The 21,964-nt window shown below is 39.4% G+C and overlaps 1 protein-coding gene across 1 annotated transcript in view; it reads left to right on the forward strand.

Annotated features, from left to right (window-relative positions):
* Positions 1-257: 257 nt before the first annotated feature.
* LOC149255293 (uncharacterized) overlaps positions 258-21,964 on the forward strand; it is a 214,162-nt gene continuing 192,455 nt past the window's right edge. The window contains exons 1-2 of the mRNA XM_089460450.1: positions 258-459; positions 4,121-4,159. Of these exons, the coding sequence (XP_089316576.1) occupies positions 322-459; positions 4,121-4,159 (177 nt within the window). The 5' untranslated portion in view covers positions 258-321. The remainder of the gene's footprint in view (positions 460-4,120; positions 4,160-21,964) is intronic.

Genomic DNA, 21,964 nt, shown 5'->3' on the forward strand with positions numbered 1-21,964 from the left:
TTTATGAAGTTGGTGTAAGATTTAAAAATCATAACCATTTGGATGGTAGGGAAAACATCGAGCTTCTTGTAAAATTTCAATTTTATAGCTATTCTATTTTCAAATTCTCAAGTTCAGAATAGTTTCCTAACGTGACTCTTGTACTCTGTTTGTTTTACATATGGAGTTGCTACTGTATTGTTTTGATGAAATTGTTTGGGTGTGCTGATTTAGTGTTATTGATGTTGACATGCTTTAATTTTGTTTGTCTCTTTTTGCAGCTCTTCCTTCTCATTCTGCAACTATCCATTTGTTTATGATACAAATAGCAAAAGTAAAATTATGCAGTGGGAATCAAATATTCAGATGCGCAATGAGTTTCAAGAAGCCTTACTACGTTCTCTTTTGCTCAAGAGAACCTGCCCTTACTTGGTGCTTAGGGTGAAAAGAGAAAATCTAATTAGGGAAACTATATTACAGGTAACTATAATTTAACATATAAGATATGTTTTCTGACAAAAAGATGTTGTGATTGCTATTGAATCATAAATTATGATATCAAAATAGGCACACTTTTATTCCTTTTAGTTGATCTTTTGTTTACTCCAAAACATTAATTATAGTTTAGTTTTCTTTAATATTGCTTGGCGTCTACTTGTAGTTGTCTGAGTCCATTTGCAGTGGACTTCTTGATTTTTGCTTTATTACCTTGTTTAATGTTTACTTCTCTTCTCCTTATTGCATGAACAATCTATGCATTTGCAAAATGTGTATTCTCATTGGCAAGTCAACTCAAACTCACCGAATCTAGGCAACTTAACTTGGCTGACTTGGGCAGATCTAAAGAAACTTGTGTTTGATTTGTGAGTTTGTGCAAAACTTGCAAGTCAGACTTGTTTACTGAATTATTGGGTAAGTTAGGTTGAGTCATGGGTTGGCTCAACTGTTGTGGGACTTGAGCTGAGTCAGAATTGTGAATCAAGGTAGACTCAACTGAGTCTAGTAGTAATATACTAGTGATTAGATGTATGATGATGCAAGGATTGATGATCTTGACATGTCTCATTTTTTAATATATATGTATGGGATGGGACCTAACCTACTCTTCTTTTCTTCATAGACAAATTTTGCGTCTCAATTTGTATTGTTTACCATGTATGAATTTAGTTCATCAATGTCACAATACTGCCATATATATATCACTGTCATAATGCTTGTCAATCATCACTGTTGTATAACCAATAGCAGCTCAACGATCCATCTTTGTCATATAGTATTGTCATACATTATTATCAATAATCATTGTTATAATGCTACTACCATTTATCACTCTCATAAACAGAGGTATGACTATCATATAGATCACTATTACTGTCATACATCATTAGGTCACTATCATAGAACAAGGTTACTGTCATGTCAAGGTCACTGCCATATCAAAGGTCATTGTCATGTCAAGGTTAATGTCATATCAAAGGTCATTCTCATGTCAAGGTTATTGCCATATCAAAGGTCACTGAGATACAAGGTTACTGTCATATCAAAGGTTACTTTGTCATATATCATTATCACAACCATACTGTCATCACAAGTATCATTGCCAGCATATATTAATGTCATAACCAAAGGTATCTTTGTCCAAAATGTTACTGTCATAAACTCAGATAATCACTGCAATAGATCTTGCCCCTTATCACTGCCATGATCATCGTTGAGGGAGCAGAAATCATAACCATACAACACTGTCAAGATAGCAGATGATACTGCCAAGTATCATGGCCATCCATCGATATGCGAGTCACAGAGAATGCGAGCCACAAAGATGTGACCCACAGAGAATGCGAGCTACAAAGATGTGAGCCATAGAGAATCAAGTGCGAGCCACAGAGAATCAAGTGTCAGCGACAAAGATGCAAGCCACAGATATTCGAGCCACAGAGAATGCAAGCCACAAAGATGGGAGCCACAGAGAATCAAGTGCGAGCCACAAAGAATGTGAGCTACAGAGATATGTATGCGAGCCACAGTTAGATATGCGAGCCACAGAGAAGAGATACCTCAGAAGTCTGAATTGAATGTGTCAAATGGAGGAAGATTGACGCCTATTTATAGTTGATCCTTTGAGTGAAGGGTCACCACCTTTGGGTAGGGCGATTTAAACCATTATGAGTCCGACTTGTTAACTTTGGAGGGAAAAGAACTCATTCAAATTTGCTAATAGAAGTCGACATAGATACTTGCCCAATAAAGTATTTCACATCAGAGTTTCAAACAATAATTAATAGTAATTTCCTTTCATCAAAACTCAATTCTCTATGGGGCAAGATGGGCTTTCCTTGGGGTTGCTTGGTTTCTCTAGGGAAATGTTGATTTGGGGTAGCATCGGATATGCTCAAGCCACGAAAATTGGTGGAGAGGCTAAGGCACATAAGATCTCCAATACCTAGAAAGGGTTTGCGCAGATTCTAAGCAGTTTGGGAGATATTAAAATAATTAATATTTTTAATAGAGTCCCTAAGTCTAAAGTTAGGGAAAATAAAATATTAATGTGAATTAATATAAAACTGTGTTAGAATGGTCCAAAAGGCATGGATCAAGCCAGATCTAATCTTAGCCGTTGATTAGGGACTTAATCTTGCTGTTGATTTGTCAACAAGAAAAGTATAAGAGGAGGCTTGAGGGTCACTTGGAGAACACACCAAGAGATCAAGATTTTGACTTTTTGGGGCTGGGTTTGCTGAGAAAGTTGAGAGAGTGATCAGAGTTGTAGTTGAGGGGTAGTGAATACAGAAGCAGAGAGGCAGAGATAGCACCGGGAGGATCAGCGTAGTAGTCGGAGAGAGGGACGCAGAAGCAGCCAAGGGTTCACACAGAGCCAACCAGGGCTCACGCAGAGGCAGCCAGGAGCTACGCAGTGCCTCAGAGGGCCAACGTGGGTGACGCAGAGGGCTAGAGGACTGACGCAGTGCCTCCAGAGGCTGACGTAGGCCAAGCCAGAGTGACTCTGGGCTAATGTTGGGCCAGAGAGAGACTGACGCAGTCCCTAGAGGCTGATGCTGGGGTTTCGTGGGGCAAATTGGAGCTGTGGAGTTGCCGGAGTGTTTATTCAGGGTTTCAGCCTGAATATCTGCTTCTGAGTATAGAGGTGCTACTGCCGAGATTTTTCTCTGTTGGGTGAGCCAGATTTGGCACCCAGATTGTATTATGAAACTGCTTGATAGATCAAACCCTTAGATAGCTGCACCGGTTTTCCCGCATTGGGTTTTTTCGGGGACATTAGTCCAAAATAACGGTGTCACTTGTGTACTTGTTTCTATTTCCTTCAGTTGATGATCTGTAATGTGTTGAGCATGTACTTGTATTTATTTCCAGCATTTACATGGTAAATAACTTGTTAATTAATAGAACAAGTAGGTAGGAATAAATCAATAAAGTGCATGAAGGGTTTCTAACGTGTCAGACTTCGAAATTCCAACAGGAAATTCATCCCATAGCTGCCCCAAATTTCAACAGTGCCAACATTGAGTATAAGGGTGTGCATCATGACTATTAGAGATGAGACCACCATAGGCCAAAGTCATAACGCAACACGGGCCAAGTAATATGATATATATATAGCACCAAAGAGCATACCACAACCATCCGTCAAGTGCACCCACAAAGAGAGAACCGAGTACCAAGAAAAACCACCTTAGAATCACTATGCTCAACCATCCCCGAGCAACATCATGGATGATTCTTCCATCATCACCCTGCAACTTACCCCTGCAAATATATCATGTGATGAGAATCACACAATTACCACTTATGCCAATATGAGGGGTAACAATATGATTTTATCATGGACATTAAATCAATAATTATATAGTAATCTGTTCTTTTCTGCTTTATTTATTTTAAAATAATAGGGCTTTCACTACAACAATGAACCCTTTTTAACAGTTTATAGATTCGAAAACTATGTAACCTTTACCTCACGTCATTATTTCATGCCAATAGATTAAAGTTGACTTTATAGTAATATTGATAGTTGCACTGCAGATTCATTGCTCTTTTCAAGGTTGGAAACTGAACAATATGTAAATTACAGAAATATGACTGGATGGCATAACTCATTTTCTTTTACATTTTCTGCTTGCAGATTCAGCTCCAGGCCGAGGATCTTAAGAAGCCATTAAAGGTATTCTTTATGATTTAGACTTTCCTCTGCATGGTTATATGATCTAGTTTCTGGGATTTCATATAATTTTATCTTTTTTTACAAAATCTTCCTTCAGCAATTCATCACACGTAACCTCCTAGCCAGACTTACAAGACTGCTATTCTCTCTGATTTTTTCCTTGCCACAGTTGATTCTATTATGATAAACGTTCTTCACCAGGCCTTGGGTGACTCCAATGTCATAGATGGCTAAATGTTTTCTTGTAGTCACCCCTCTTAATCTCATTTTATCCTAATTATATGGAACATCAACCAGGTTGGACATAGTTGGCTCTGCTGAGGATTCAAAAAGTAGATAATATTTTGATCTAATGATATATTATGATGACCCTCTTCCTCTCTCTGTTTGTTTTTTATTTATTTATTTTTTACAATTATATCTTGATGTTCTTTTTCTTCTTGGGAGATGCATCAAGAACCCTCTCACTAGATGTAGCTTACATACCAAGTTGTCTTTGTCGTATTTAGTCCTATTGACTACTTGTTGGTGACTCGAACACATTAATAAGGTTTTAAGTCTAATTCCTCCCTTAGTTTAGTGATCTTGCTACAATCAGGCAGTGTTGTATATTTTTACACTCTGAGGCAGGAGTTTAAATTTATTAAATGATCTGATTGGCTTGCAAAGATGGGGTTGTCTCCTTGATAATATTGTTCATAGTCGCCTATGGTTACTTTGAATGACGTTGACCTGAATGCTAGGTTTGACCTGCATTGACTTAGACTCTTGGAAGTGACTTGGAGGAGGGTTGGACTTGACATTTTGGTGGCAGTTTTGGTCTTGGTCTTGGTTTTGGATATTTCATTTTGATCTGATTCTATGAAAAGGATGTGAAAATTTCTAAACTGAAATTCTATCACTGCCGCAACTGATTTATTTCACCTACTTATTATTCTCAATAAGTTATCTACGAAATTCCTTCAGCAAATATTAAAATAAATTATACTGCAGTTATCACACAATTACCCAGAGAGAAAAAAATACATGCACAAGAATCAATCAAAGCGACATAGTTATTTTTGGACAATTGTCCCCGAAAAAACCCAATGTAGGAAAACCGGTGTAGCAGATGAGGGCTTTATTAATCTTCAACAGCAATTGCTTTTACAAGGAATGATTTTATAGATAAACTGAAAGAAAACACTTGAGACTTTCCCTCTGAGACCATTTGACACTTTGGAGACCCTGCTCACACTTCTGCGTCACCCCTGCGTCACTCTGATTGACCCAACGTGGCTCTGAGTGGCTCTGCGTCCCTCTGCGTCAGCCTGCGTAGGCTCTGCATCTCTCCTCTGGACTGCGTCTCTCTTTCTGCGCTGTCTTCCACTGCCCCTGCATCACCTCCTCCTCGATCACTGCCTGCTGCTGAAGCCCTCCTCTTCCTCCACCCTGCAACTCCCTCTGAAATCGATCTCCTCTTCCTTGAGAATCGAATTTCCTTGAGATACTGAGTATCTGCCGGTGTGTCTCCAAATGACCCTCAAGTCTTCTCTTATACTTTTCCTGTTGATGAATCAACGACCGAGATTAAGTCCCTAATCAACGGCTAAGATTAAAACAGACTTGATCCTCGTCTCTTAGAAGCTTCTCATCCTTATCTTTATTAACACCCATTAATATTTTTATTTTCCTAAGTTTAGACTTAGGAACCCATTAAAAATATTAATTATTTTAATAACTCCTTATCCGGATGGAATTTATCAAAACGATTTCTGGGCCTTGGAGATCTCATGTGCCTTAGCCTCTCCTCCAAATTTCAAGGTTAGAGCACATCCAATGCTACCTGTTGTTGCACAAAATGTCTGAGCACCGCGACAACGGCTGAGATCAGGGGCTGTCACTGTGATCCCCAATCTCTCCGTTTAAGCTATCTTCCTATAGTAGGCTAAGGGGGGTAGACCCTATGGAAAAATGGAATGAAGAAGAACTAGTTGGGAACCAACCAGTTCGGGAGACACAATGAAGCGATCAAGTACTTGATTAAGATTTAGCAAGACTTATAGGATTTGATTAGATTTTAAACGATTGATACCAGTGCCTTATGGAGTCAACGATCTTGCTAGGGAAATTAAGACCAAGTAATCGATTAGCAACCGCTGCGTAGATGAATAACTTATCTTATATGAAATGCAGATCCTAAAATTAATGTGAGATGCAAGAATCTTGGTTAATTTTAGTTAAATGCCTATTAAATGTGAACCCTTCAATCCTTTCTGTGTTGAGCCTGATTTCGTAGTAATTGGCAGAGAGAAGTTCAGGAGAAGCACACTAAGGTGTGATTAACGATACCTCTCTTGAAATTCTAACATACTCGGTCCTCCAACGTTGCAGAGAACTGTGGCTCTGACGACTGCAAGGTCACTGTTTTAAGTACTATTTAAACAGACTTTTCAAGAAAAGACAGATGGGGATCTATCTGTCTATTGACCAAGTTTATGCTTGGAAGTAAATTTTATCTATGCAAAGTTAACTTTTATGCAAATGCACCGAAAGATGAGATGAAGTTAGACTCGAGAATGAGAAAAAACTTATGCCACAAAAGCCCTCAATTACCCAAATGAAATGTTCGCCTTTTTTTTAGATGAAGACTTAGAAAATAAACTCTTGAAGATACTATAATTAAAACACCAGCTTATTTCAAATCTTTCTGATACAGTTATAGCTCAAAGAGAACAAAAACTTCTTTGCAATTAATATCAACAGATGTTCAAAAAATACTCAGTTTATGAAACAAAGGATATGCATTTTATCACAATTCCATGACAGAGTACTTAATTTTCAGAAATTAATTTTTAGGACAGCAGTAAGAAAAACTTTGACAGCATCAATATGACAATGAAAACAGTAAGTTATCAATGATATCTTTATGCCAAAAATTTACTAAAATTTTTCCAAACTTGCCCACATGAATTATCAAAAATTTTCAGCCTGTTGTGATGTGATTTCCGAAATTATATCAGATCTGATATACTTATTACAACCAGTGATTAAAATATGAAATAAGCCTAATGATGAATGCCCAACTCAAGAAATTAATTCCTTAATGTATTAGACAACTTAGGAACTGATTTTAGGCTAACCCACATGAAATTTTTCCACTGTTATATTTCAGATTTCAGAAACAGAATTATTCAGAGATAACAGTGACCCAAAATGTAGATCTAGGCCAAATTCTTGATACACATCAAACATAAATGACTTATTAATGTATTTAACAATTTTTTAGTTAATTTCAAACCACTTAGATGTGTTTTTCACCACTATTAGAAAGGTATATGACTGCTGTAGCAAACAGTGAGGAAAAAGATGGTTTAGAGATCAAACCCTTAGGTCCTAGGCCTTGAAGATTAGTTGCCCAAGTTGCCAAAAAATTTCAATATCTAAAACACAAATTGTTACCAAATTTTTTGCAAAAACCCACCAATGATTAGCTTCAGAAAATCAAATATTCAAATCAGAAATGGAGCAAGGGAATCTAGGGCCAATGAGAGCTAGCACTAGGCCCAATAAAACTAGCGTTGCGCTAGGAGAAGGTAGATCTGGGCTTAGGAGCCCCAAAACTTGAAACCCTTGTTCTGGAATTTTTTTTTTTGCTTCAGATCTTCAGATTTATTGCAAAATATTTAATGGTTGGCCTTGTAAAAAGATTTGGGATAAGATATTGCTCTCCAGGGCTTAGATCTGTCTCAAAACCCCCAAATCTGCTTGAAAAAATCTCAGATCTGAATATTTTCTTGGTTAATTTCTCAGATCTATTCCTGCACAAGTGAAAAGAGAAAAACCCAATACCCAATATGTACAAAAATAGAGAAAATCCCAAAAAACCCAAGTGTTAAAATTCAAAATTATGTTACAAAATTTCAGATTTACACAAGTAAATAACAGATCTATACAAATAATTTACAGATCTATACAAATAATTTACAGATCTATTAGATCTGAGGAGTATGAGTCCAACTTCGCTTCCAGATCTGATAATCTAAGGCTCTTAATAGCCAGATCTATCAAAATTTCCACAAAATATTTAAAAGATTTTGAAATTTTAGAGAGGTACTAGCCCAAAAACACCTTGCAGAAAAAAGATTATCGTTAGATAAATCCTGAGGCTTATATGAAGTAGGCTCTTCAAAAAATATGTGTTGAGAGTTGGCTGGTCCAACCGAGGACTATCCCCAAACGCTCAATGAGAACCTGAGAGATCTTCTGCAAACACTAGATCAACCATCAAATCAAGTAGAGAAATAGAACAATAATAAAATTATGAAGAAATAGAGATACCTGCTACTTCAATCAAAATTAAAAATGTTACCCTAGATCCAACAAACTAAATAAGATACCTGTATTCAGATTATTCTAAGAGAGCTATTGATTGATAGTTTTCACATAATATTAAGCAGAAATTAAAACAATGTTACCATAAATTCATGAAGAGGAACACTACAACACGTTGAAACCCCAAAGACTTTTGCATTAATTCAAAAAAGTATACAAGAGAGCTTGAGAGCTTAGTACACGATCCAAAGATTGGATGATCCTGACTGACAAAATGACCTCCTATTTAAAGATAAATCCTCCAACGGCTAGTTCGAGTGATCCACGTCAAAGCAATCTCGACCGTTGATGAGGATCAAAATTTCTTTTAATCTCATCCATCGAAATTTTAAATTATTGAGGAAATTCAAAATTTTCAATTAAATGTATTTTAATTAATTCAAAAATTAAAATTTTGAATTAATTTCCTCAAAATTTTGATTTTGACTTAACCCCAGGGACCAAGGGCTTAAAATTTAGCAAAATAATCAATTTACCTTAGTCCCTCGACCTCTTAAAATTTAATTTTCAAGGACCGATGAATTTTTCCTTCAGAGAATTTAAATTTATCTAGGACCTAGAATTAATTAAATTTCTGGCTTAGGATTTTAATTAATTTTGGTCAAAAAATTTAATTAATTAACTTATGAGGGGATAAATTATTTTTCCAACCCTCAAGATACTTTACGTCATGATTTTTACATTTTTTCTATTTCAAGGGGGAAAACCCATCTGAAATAGACTCTCACAGACTACCCATTTTTGCGACACAAATATAATCCAGCAGACTAAGCAATTTGTAATAAAATAACCTAACCAAATAGTTAGGATTATTCCCAAATCACTTTTACATAGACTCGATCTATAAAACTAGGACTCGCCTAAGATCCTAGTGACAAAATTCATTCCGGCTTTGGGGTAAGGCTGAAGGAAAACTTTGCCGACCATCCAAGAATGGATCGGTGAGACAAAAAACCTCCCGGAATGTAGATCATCACCAGAAAAATAGGTTTACCTAGGCAATGACATACACGACACGGATCTGCTGAGATTATTTACAATTTGCACATGCAGAAATGGTTTACAATATAACATGATGTTCAGGCTGATGATGATAGTTGAATGGCACGGACACGTCGATCAGGCGCGGTGTATTGCTATGGGCCATTGACACGTAGTGGTCAACACTACCAAAAATCAACAAAGGATTGTTGGGTTTTCCCTCTTGTGGGGTTTTTCCTTAGCTTGGAGCCTAATTTTGGTGTCACTTGTCTCTTTGTTTTCTTGGTTGATTGAACATTTGTATAATTGCTTGATGAAGAAGGCATAACAAATAAAAAGAAACTATCTAACATTCCCAAGTAATTATCTAGTAAGAGAAATCAAGCCTAATTCCACTACACTTGGTTTCTCAACATGGTATCAGAGCTAAGGAAGATCAAAGAAGTAGCAAGAAAGTTCTCTCTCTCTCTCTCTCAGATCTACTTCATCTTGTGACACCTGTAGCAGTGACCCAAAAGCTTGATCCAAAGTTCTCTGACATCAAGTCAAAGTTTTATGGCTTGGTCTAGGTCTGAATCATAAGTCTGAATCCTTTGGTGACTTAAACGAGGTTCTGTGACAATGACCGAAGTCTGTAGTACGTATCCGAATCTCTGTGATGGCTTGATCAAGGTTTGTGACTCCTATCCGAACTATGTGGTGTCTTGACCGAATTTTGAGGTAAATATCCGAGCTTTGTGGTGAGATTCTATTGCATAAATCCGAGTTTGTGGTCCATATCCAAGATTGAGATAGTGGCCCGAGTTCTGTAGCATCTATTCAAGGTATGTCAAGGAGGTTTGATATATTTATAGCAGTCCAACATCTATTTATTGATTGAACTCCGAGCTAAGGTAAGGAAAGAAAGTTTGAAAGATCACACTCTTAAAAACATCCTTGATGAAGCAGAGAACAACTCTCTATGTCCCCTTCAATAACCATGTCTCCCTCCTTTCAAAAGTTCAAAAGCATGATCAATTTATCTCCATGTTGAAGTCCCATGAATGCAAGGTTGAAGAGCAGTAATATTTGGACACACATTTCAAGATATGGAATAACAAAAATGAAGGCACTAAATAGGACAAAACCTATGACATTATATCTCTACAATTTAGGCTGGATTCTGTGGCACTTCTTCTGCAGTTCATATGAGGTACCTATGACACATGTTTTCCTTGAAAACTTGCCAATCTGGGAATGCAAATCTGAAGCACTCTATTACTCATAGTCTGAAGGAATTACAAAGGGAAAGGCAGGGGTATAACTACAACAACTAAAGTCTGAAGATTGGTAGCAAGACCTCTCTACAAGAATCTAAATTGATAAAGATCGAAGTATATTTGTGACAAGACTGGACCTTTGATAAATCTTTATATGGCGCTATGGTATGCAAGTTTTTAAAGCACCGTGAAAATCTGGATCATTTGAGAGCCAAGTCTCCCCAAAGAGCAGTGCAAGTATTGACAAGAATCAAGGGATCTATAACCGATAATCCATAGTCACTGTATAAAGGAATGATGAATTTGAGACTTCTAAAGAAACATCACGCCTCAAAGTACGAACACATGTATTGTATATGGAAAACATCCAAGTCTGGCTCAAAAATCTTGAGGTATCATGTTTCTATGGAAGCAAGCTACCTGTTACCCACCATTTTGTGGGTGATATCCCTAGGAGAATTTTTTTCTCCAAGATGGTCCTCAGCCGGCAGCCAACAGCCCCTTGTAGCCACCAACTAGCTCATTGTGCCATTTCTCTGCCACCTGAGCCAACCATGTGGTCCTTCGCCCATCTGCCATGATCGTATGTTTGAAGGTGGGCCTCCCGAACCTAAAGGTATGCCTTGTCATTTGGTAATTGAGTATTGTAGTTTGCTTATCATGGACACTTCTGGGCATGGATTAATGGGGGGATTCGGCGAAAAGAATGGGTTAGGTCTGTGCCCTTGTCCCCTAGACCCCTTTTGGATATTAACCTTGCATTCTAGTCCCATGGGATCTCTTTTACTGACCATTTGGCTTTAGGGATGGTATTTCATGGGAAACCCTGATTTTGGTTGTGTGGTCCCGCTCCCTTATCCACTTATATTACCCTCTTTCCACTCATTATTACCCCATTCATCATTTCTCCCACTTGGGTCCACATAGGGTTAGCTCGCCCCTTCCCCTTGCCCACACATTGGATCAGGCTTGGAATGATGTTCCAGAGGTTGATTCAGCTAAAAAGAAAGATAAAATCATATTTGGCCACATTCAACAGGAAAATGTACCACAAAATGGAAAAGATGTTCGGGATGAACACATTTCGAATGTGGGCAAAAGCCTATATATGAGCTAGCCCCATCATCATGGCCATCACCTTGGTTCCTACAGGTTCTGTGAACCTCCTTCATCATATAGGAACCCATGATTGTCCCATCCCCCGGTGGACAATGAACCACCCTACCTTAAAAGGGGTTATTTACTGCTATATCTTATACATATTGCTCTTACCCCTTGAGCCCCGAGCCTTTAATCAAAGAAAAATTGAAAATCATAAAAAGGTAAAAGACATATAAAGAAGGGTGGAAAAATCAAGGCCGGGGTACCTCATGTACCACGATTGCTCCCTTCTATACATTATAAACCCAAGTGTGTGTTGATTTTGGGTAGCATCGGATGTGCTCTAGCCTTGAAAATTGGTGGAGAGGCTAAGGCACATGAGATCTCCAAGACCCAGAAATCGTTTGGAGAAATTCCACCCAGATGAGGAGTTATTCAAATAATTAATATTTTTAATGAGTTCCTAAGTCTAAACTTAGGAAAATAAAAATATTAATGTGTATTAATAAAATATGGGTGAGAAAGTTGCAAGTGACGAGGATCAAGCCAGTTCTAACCTTAGCCGTTGATTAGGGACATAATCTCGACCGTTGAATCGTCAACAGGAAAAGTATAAGAGGAGGCTTGAGGGTTCGTTGGAGATACAACAAGTGATCAAAAAATTCAATTTTCTGGGGCGAGGTTTACTGAGGAAATCGAGTTAGTGATCAATTGTAGTGAGGGGTAGTTCAATAAGGGATTTCCATCTGAGGCTGAAGAATACATAGCAGAGAGGCAGTGAAGTGCCGGGAGAGACATCGCAGGCCCTAGAAGGGCAGACGCAGAGGCTGTAGACCTGACGCAGAGGACGCAAAGGATGACGTAGGTAGCGCATAAGCCGTAGAGGCTAACATTGGGCCTCAGAGGCAGCGCTGGGGAGATTCTGTGGGGCAGACTGGGAGTAGATCAGCAGAATCTGAGCCGGGATAGGGTGACACAACTCCTGGAAGAGTGACGCAGTTCCAGAGCAGTGCTTGGAGCAGCTTTCACTGTCTAGCATAGGGAACAATCGGAGTCGCTGTGGGGTTTGATCATCCGGTTGCTGATTTGCCAGAATATCTGTCTCTGGATAGAAGTACTACTGCTGAGGATATTCTCTGTTGGGTGAGCCATTTCTGGCACCCTAGTTGTATTCACGAATCTGCTTAATAATACAAACCCTCTATATGATGCAATGGTTTTCCCGAATTTGGTTTTTCTGGGGACGATTGTCCAAAAATAACGGTGTCTCATGTGTTATTGTTTCTGTTTATTTTAGTGCATGATTTGTATATCTGTGAAGGTTGCAATAGTGTTAACTTCGATGTTTATGCAATTAAATAACTTGTTAATGTAAAGAACAAGTAGGAGATTGTAAACTGATTGCAGTAGGGGTTTTTGATGTGTTAGATTCAAGAATTTTCACAGTGTGGACTTCCCTTTATTAGCTACCCTTGTACCCTAGCATGTGGCCCATGGCTGCTCCTTTCTCGTCCCCTACTTCATCCACCTATTTTTCACATGCCACCACCTTTTGAAGGATGCACCTTGAATATATTATACCCTTTAGAAGTAGAAACCACTTAATAGGATATTTGGTTAATCCCATTTGGAGTTTAGGAGACATTGGCACATCTTGAAGCCCATTATGGAAGGGCAGACCATTATGAAGTTCCCACTTGTGGTGCATGATTAGTAAGCTCATTTACTCGATTTCTCTAATGATTTGTTGTATTGGAAGGCTAGGGGACGCGTTGGATCTTATGCAGGATTGCAAATGGTCTACATCTTGGGTTTGGTCTCCCTATACGGGGTCTTAATCCTCCAGAGGGCTACATTGGCATATGTAGGGTGTGTGTTGAGAGCCATGGGCCTTCATAGCAGCAGATAACACTCCATGGATCCCCGAGGATGGTCAGAGATGCTTTAGATACTCCCATTGGAGGAGGAAGTTGCACCTGGTTCATTCTTGCCCAGCCGGCCCCACAGATGTATCACCCAATTGGCTGTTGGTCCAAGACTTGTAGGACGATGTGGCATCCCCCACATCATCATCAGAGCCCCTACAGATGACCTACAAGGATCTTCAAGTCATTTTGGAGACCCTTGCGGTTATTGATGTGCCCCTCACCCATCGAGAGCACCATAGGTTTATTGTTTGGAGAACAAGGGGCCAAGCCCTAGTCCATCACTTTTGAGGGGCCTATTTTTCATTATGGCACCCATGGACCTCATTAGGCCTCTTAGAGGGCCCTACGACATGCATACATTATTATTTGACCTCTTGAGAGGCTTATTCTTTCATTTATGAGCTAGTTTGGTGGGCTTGTCACCAAAAGTTAGATTACTAGAACATTATTTTATTTTTGGGGCTTATGTAGGCCAAGGAGGCTAATTCGAACTCCTCATTAGTGTATAAATACAAGTGAGATGAGTTCATTTGCTCATCATCACTTTGGATTGGATCTCTTATCTCTCTTGAGAATTTCACACTTTTTCTTGGAGCATGAATTGGAGCTTTATGGATGAATTTTGATGTGTGGATTTGGTTTATCTTGTCTTGTAGCTTCTCTATTGTCAAATTGTTGATGGTTGGATATACTCTATTACATGTTTTTAATGCTATTCTTATTCTACTTTGTCATATACATTGTACTGGGATTTTCGCTATTTTTAGGGCTAATTGCTGCATGCATTTACTGCTTAAATTGTGGAATTTTGTCTCTATATAGCACCTCTCAATGTATGGGCCATGTAATGTGAATGAAATCTCCTAGGGGTAATTCTATCAATGAATCTATCTTGATAAGCCATCACCTTTTGCACATCGAAGTATAAAAGCTGCAAGATTGCTTCTCTTTGACCTAAAGGGCTAGCGAAGTAGTCTTGAGGCCTCCTTGATTGGGAATCAAAGGTCCTCACTCATATTCATCATAGACTCCATTCTCCCAAGACTAAGGCACTGATATACCAAGAGGTGGTCACGTAAAATCATACATTTTTACCTTTTTCTAGGTCTAGCCAAGTTGGGGCTCCTAGGGCATCATTTTTTCGGCAAAATATCCCTCCAGAAAGTTCAATCTCCTAGCCTCTCCTGTGTTGGTGTCTCATCAAGGCCTCCTCCAAATTTGCAGCCATTTCGATGATGGAGCTGTGAGAAAAGCCAAACCCTAGCTTTGAGATCAAACTTTGCCCTAACATCCCCAAGGGCAGTGCCTGAAACGATCAATTCAACATCTTTAAGTGAAAATTCATTCTTTGATCCTTTCCCCCACCTTGTCTAGGGTAAGAATATCATTGGTTGCCATACTCTTTCCTCCTACCCTAGACTGGGTCCACTTGATCTCATGTGGTCCTGTTTCGTTCAAAAGAAAATTTCGTAAGGACCATCTGAGATACCAATTTCAATAAGGATTTTAGGGATTGAGAAACTCTTTCATGAATCATATCCCCTAAACCTAACCCTCAAATCCTCTCATTCCTCTCCTAGAAGTCATTATACCTTGCTTAGAAAGCAAGCAAGCTCTATCCTTCAACCTCTTCTAGAGAAGGATCATTTGAGTCACTTCACATCCATTCATTGATCTATCCTTTATCGGTGACTCCATAATATACTGGGTCTCCTCCCATCGGTGAAACTCTGTAAAATGAAGGGAGCCTTAGCTGAGGTGACACTGGGCTAAGTCTCCATTTGTTGCCCTTGGTCTAGCATTTGCCTTTTAGGGATCCTCCTTTAGGTCCCGTGCTAGTTTGAGCGGTAACATTTTTGGCACTGTTGCTAGGGAGGGAGTAGGTCTAGGTCCCTAGTGAATCATTGAGGAATTGATTCATTAACGACATCTATAATGCATTCCTCTGGCGACTCCACATTCTCTTTCGTAGATGGAAAATCTTGAAGTTGTGACTTACCATCGAAGGAGAGATGATGAACCCCATATACCTTTCTTTAACAAAATGTCAATCAATTAAGGTAGAAACAAAAGATCTTCAGACCTTTAGACCTTTCTTCCATGACTGGCGCTCACTTTTGTGCAGTACCTGAAGACCTCAAAGGGCCTGTTACCCACCATTTTGTGGGTGATATCCCTAGGAGATTTTTTTCTTTCTCCAAGATGTTCCTCAACCGACAGCCAATAGCCCCTTGCAGCCACCAATTAGCTCATTGTGCCATTTCTCCGCCACCTGAGCCAGCGATGTTGTCCCTCACCCATCTGCCATGATTGTATGTTTGAAGGTGGGCCTCTCGAACCTAAAGGTATGCCTTGTCATTTGGTAATTGAGTATTGTAGTTTTCTTATCACAAACACTTCTTGGCTTGGTTTAATGGGGGTTTTGGCAGAAAGAATGGGTTAGGTCTGTGCTCTTGTCCCCTGTTACTGCTCAAACCAACAGGGGATCTAAGAGGGGATCCTTGAAGGGCAAATTCTAGGCCAAGGGAAACCAATGGAGACTTAGCCCACTATCACCTCAGCTAAGGCTCCCTTCTATTTACGAACTTTCACCAATGGGAGGAGACCCAATATATTATGAGTCAACAATAAAGGATAAGTCAATGAATGGATATGAGTGACCCAAATAATCCCATTCCCAGAAAAGCTTGAGGGATGGAGCTTGCTTGCTTTCTAAGCAAGGTACAATGTATTCTAGGGAAAGGAAGGGAGGATTTGAGGGTTAGGTCTATGGGATATGACTTGTGAGGGAGTTTCCCAATCCCTAAAATCCTATTTGAAATTGGTATCCCGGATGGTTCTTGAAGAATTATCTTTTCAAAGGAGCGGGACCACACAAGATCGAGTGGACCCAGTCTAGGGTATGAGGAAAGGATATGGCAACCAATGATATTATTACCCAAGACAAGGTAGGGAAAGGGTCAAAGAAATAATCTTTACTTGAAGGTGTTGGTTTGACCCTGTTGACCACTACGTGTCAACAACCCATAGCAGTACACCCCCTTTTTTTGCAAAAGGGATAGTGCTTGATCGATGTGTTCGTGTCGTACAACTATCATCATCAGCTTCACTTCTAAGATGTTATGTAAACCCTTTCTACATATTAATAATGTAAATAATCTCAGCAGATCCGTGTCGTGTATGTAATTGCCTAGGTAAACCTACTTTTCTGGTGACGATCTACATTTCGAGAGGTTTTTTGTCTCACCGATCCATTCTCAGATGGTCGGTAGAGTTTTCCTTCAGTCTTACCCCAAAGCCGGAATGGATTTTGTCACTGGGATCTTAGGCGAGTCCTAGTGTTCTAGATCGAGTCTATGTAAAAGTGATTTGGGAATAATTCTAACTATTTGGTTAGGTTATTTTATTACAAATTACTTGGTCTGCTAGATTATATTTGTGTCGCAGAAATGGGTAGTTTGTGAGGGTCTCTTACAAATGGGTTTTCCCTCTTGAGATGTAATCCAAAATGGATCCAAATACTCTCTAAGTCTTCGAAATCGTTTAAAAGAGCAAAAATATCGCATGAGGAAAAACCCTTAGAACAGGCGGAAAACACTATCGGTAGCCAAAAACACGAAGAAATGATCAGAAACAGGCTTATCGGTGGAGAAAGGAGCAGTGCATAGGAGCCGTCGGATCTGGCCGATCAACGGTCTAGGTCCGATCGGCAAATCGCAAATTGCCGGAGGCGATTGGAGGTTATCGGGGGCGGTCGCATAAATGTTGCGATAACGATTGGTGGGGTCAACGAGGACCGTCGATCAAGCGCACAGATCGACGACCCACGTTGCACCACCATATCGCATCGACAAATTACAGTGGAAGCACTTACCAATGACCCGGGGCTCGTGTGACATGCGATTGCGACAAGTCGCATCGCAAATTTGCATCAAAGCTACACAAAGGAGCGGCTATATACCCGATAGAACCATAAACGATATTCCATACGTTTTGAGATCCGCCCAATAACAGTTTGTGTGTATTGTCGCGTATTTCGTTTATTAAATGAAATACGATGGGAAAGCGCTGATGCGATGAAGACTGGACCCGAAAGGGTTTGCGAATAAAAATATATATTATTTCAAATCTGGCTAAAGCCATTGTTACGGGATTTTTGCGATATTTTAATGTATTTTATAAATACAAAGGGAAACCGTGGAATGGACGTTTGCGACATGCGATAAGCGATCTCAGGCGGACCCGATAGGAGAATAGGGTGCATCTATGAATATTTGAAGTCCGAAAAACTGTGTGTTGGCGGATTTTCCCGTGTTTGAATGCATTTCTCTGTGTAAATAGAGAATGGCTATTTCAGGGATTTCAAAGGCCAGATGCACTCTTCCGTTGCAGAACAGGTGGCCACCTCCCCTAAAAGCGTTAGCAATGATTATTTAACGCCCAGAAGGGGGATTCGAGTGGATAGAGGTTGGGAGCCAGAAAGCCCGAGAAGAGGAAATGAACAGACAGCGCAGATTGGCTTTAAAGCCATAGAAGACAGAAGACAGGGCAGGCAGTGTTGAGACAGAGATCAAACAGAGACAGAGAGTCAGTGAGGAGAGTCTGTGTACTCAAAAGAGACTTGGGGGATCCAAGTAAAGCCTTATTGTTTTGTATCTGTTGTGTGAGGCTCAATTTGAGCTCACTGTTGTAAAACTCTGTTTTTGAAGACATAATAGAGAGGTCACCACTGAACGCTGGACCAGGAGATGTAGCTCAGGAGTGTTGGGTGAACTCCATATTAAACTTGCTGTGTTTATGTGTGTTGTCTATTATGTTTCTCTAACTGCTTCATTGTCTATGTATTTCGCAATCTTATTGATCCATTGCACAAAGTAACATAGGCATATCCATGCACATGAGTCTGTAATACCTTAATAATTGTCTAAGATCTCATTTTCAGATCAAGTGGTACCAGAGCTTTAGGTTGCGAAGGTTAGACAAGCTTGTGCCAGATTGTTGAATGCTAACTAGGTCAAAGCTCAAATTAGGAGAAGGAGAAATGGTTGAGGCTAACCCAGAAATTGGTAGAGTCTATCCTAGGAGGAAAATGACAGAAGAAATTCCCTTGGAATCAGACTCTCAGTTCATGGACAGTTTCATGACCATGAGAGCCATGGTAGAAGAAATGTACCGAGAATTTAAGAAAGGTCGAGGGGAAAGCCCTTCAGCATCTCAAACAGGCAAAGGAGTAGAGGAACCTCTTCTAGTTGCCCATTCAGAAGGCAAAGGGAAAGGGGAAGAACCTCCTCCATCAACACCTCCTTCTAGCCCTGAAAATAAAAAGAAGAAGACTTCTGTGATTAAATTAGATGTAAAATTTGATTTGCCAATATATGATGGAGAATTAAATGCAGAAAAGCTAGATAACTGGATTAGACAGATTGATGTATATTGCAGGGTGCAAAACATCGATTCAGAAAGGAGAAAGATTCAGCTGGCCAGTCTTCGCCTTGGAGGAACTACCCTTGTGTGGTGGGAAGACAGGACACAAGCTGATTTGAAGAAGCATGGTAAAATTCTTTCTACCTGGAGTGAATTTGTTTCTGCCATTAAAAAACAATTCTATCCACTAGCTTATATGTAGCAAGCCATGATGAGTTGGCAAACTCTTCGTCAATTAAAGGGGCAAAGTGTACAAAGCTATACCCAGGAATTTAGGAAAAGAGCTTTAATTCTAGGCATTTCTCTAGACTCACGTGAAACTTTGCTGAAGTATATAGGTGGTCTGCATAGCTACTTAAGGCACACCATTCTCATGTTTAACCCCACTAGCATAGATGAGGTATCCGTTCAGGCTACACATCTAGAGGCTAGAGGCAAGAATGTGAACCCAAAGATTGGGGGATCATCAAAACCCACTGCAAGCAAGAACAAGGAAAAGAGGAAGCAGAAATGGAAAGAGAGGAAGGAAAACGCTGTACAGAAAAACAAATCTTCATGCACTCACTGCAAGAAGGATGGACACGATGATGAACATTGCTGGTCTTTGCATCCGGAGCTGAAACCCAAGAAGTTCGATGGCAAGAAGAAGAAGACTGTTGCTGCTATTCAGAAATATTTGGGGTTAGACTCAGGTGATGAAACAACAGTCACAACCACAGGTATAAAAGGTTATCTGCTTTAGAGAATGCAAAGGTCAAGAAGCAGGTACAGGAGCTGCTCGAGATAAGACCAAGCACATCACCATGCGGATCTCCAATCGTGTTGGTGAGAAAGAAAGATTGTTCGTGGAGGATGTGCATTGATTACAGAGCATTGAATAAAATAACATGATCAAGAATCATTATCCCCTTCCTCGCATTGATGATCTATTGGATTAGCTGAAAGAAGCTGTTTACTTTTCCAAGTTGGACCTGCGTAGTGGCTACCATCAGGTCAGAGTAGCAGAACAAGATGTAGGGAAGGCTGCTCTCAAAACAAAGCAAGGGTTGTATGAATGGCTAGTTATGCCTTTTGGCTTAACTAATGCTCCTGCCACTTTCATGAGAGTTATGAATGATGTACTCCGACCTTTTATTGATGATTTTGTAATTGTATATTTAGATGACATTCTTGTTTTTAGTAAAACATGGGAAGAACATTTGAAGCATGTAAAGCAGACTCTAGATGTTTTGAAAAGAGAAAATCTCTATGTTAAGTTATCAAAATGTGAATTTGGCAAAACATCTTTAAATTATTTGGGTCATATTGTAGGGGGTGGTGAATTGAAGATAGATCCCTCTAAGGTCGAAGTCATTGTGAACTGGCCTAAATCCAAATCTGCTACAGAAGTTAGAACCTTCTTAGGAGCAACACAACATTGGAGAAAGTTTATTACTAATTTTTCCTTGATTGCAGCTCCCTTACATGCTTTGACAGGATTGAACAAGGTGTTTTAGTGGGGAGGCAAACAGCAGAAAGCCTTCAACACCTTGAAAGAAAAGATTAGTACAGCACCAGTATTAGCATTGCCAGATCTTCAAATACCATTTGAGGTTGAAATAGATGCCAGTGACTATGCCATGGGAGAAGTGTTGATGCAACACGGTGAACCCATATGTTATCATTTTGAGACATTTAATTCTGCAGTAGTTAATTATCCCACATATGATAAAGAATTGTATGCATTAGTACAGAGTGTGAAAAAGTGGAAACATTACTTAATGGGCAAAGAAACAATTATACACACTGATCATCAACCACTTAAGTATTTGCACTCACAAACTAAATTGCAGCAATCAAGACACTATAGGTGGATGGGTTTCCTATAGCAGTTTCATCTTGTCATCAGATATAAGAAAGGCATACGTAATAAAGTTGCAGATATGTTATCAAGACCAATCACAAATGCATCTACTATACTTAAGAATAATTCAGTATTGCATGAAAGCTACATTGAACAATATGCTCAAGATGTAGATTTTAAAAATGTATATGCAACTTTAAGTTATGGCAAACAAGTAGAAGAATTGGATTATCATGTTAAGGACCAACTCTTGTATCATTTGGGAAAGTTATGCATTCCTCAAACTGAAAGAGTTAACATAATCCGAGAAGCACATACTTCTCTAATATCATGTCATTTTGGTGTAAGTAAAATAGTGGCACAATTGCAAAGATTCTGCTATTGGCCAAGAATGCATGAAACAATGTCTAGATATATTAAAGGGTGTACCATGTGTGCTAAAAGCAAGCCCAACAATAGAAAATTAGGCTTGTACACTCCGCTTCCAATTCCTTCTCGTCCTTGGGAAAGTGTTTCCATGGACTTTTTTGGGGGATTGCCAAAATCTAGAAAAGGTCATGACTATTTATATGTTATTGTGGACAGGTTCAGCAAAATGTGTATTTTAATAACTTGTAACAAGTAGATTACAGCTGAACAAACAACAAAGTTGTTCTTTTAGCATGTCTGAGTTCATTTTGGGTTACCCACTTCTATTGTATCTGATCAAGATTCCCGATTTGCTGGAAAGTTTTGGTCAAGTCTATGGGAGTTGATGGACACCAGACTGAATAAAAGCACAACCTTTCATCCACAAACAGATGGCCAAATAGAGGTGGTCAACAGGATAGTGATCCAGTTGCTCAGGGGCTATTGCAGTAAGCATCCCAAGCTTTGGGATGAACATTTATGTTAT

Source organism: Pinus tabuliformis, chromosome 7 (genome assembly GCF_031772625.1).
Source record: "Pinus tabuliformis cultivar Carrire ecotype Pingquan chromosome 7, CPIR1, whole genome shotgun sequence".
NCBI classification, from domain to species: domain Eukaryota; kingdom Viridiplantae; phylum Streptophyta; class Pinopsida; order Pinales; family Pinaceae; genus Pinus; species Pinus tabuliformis.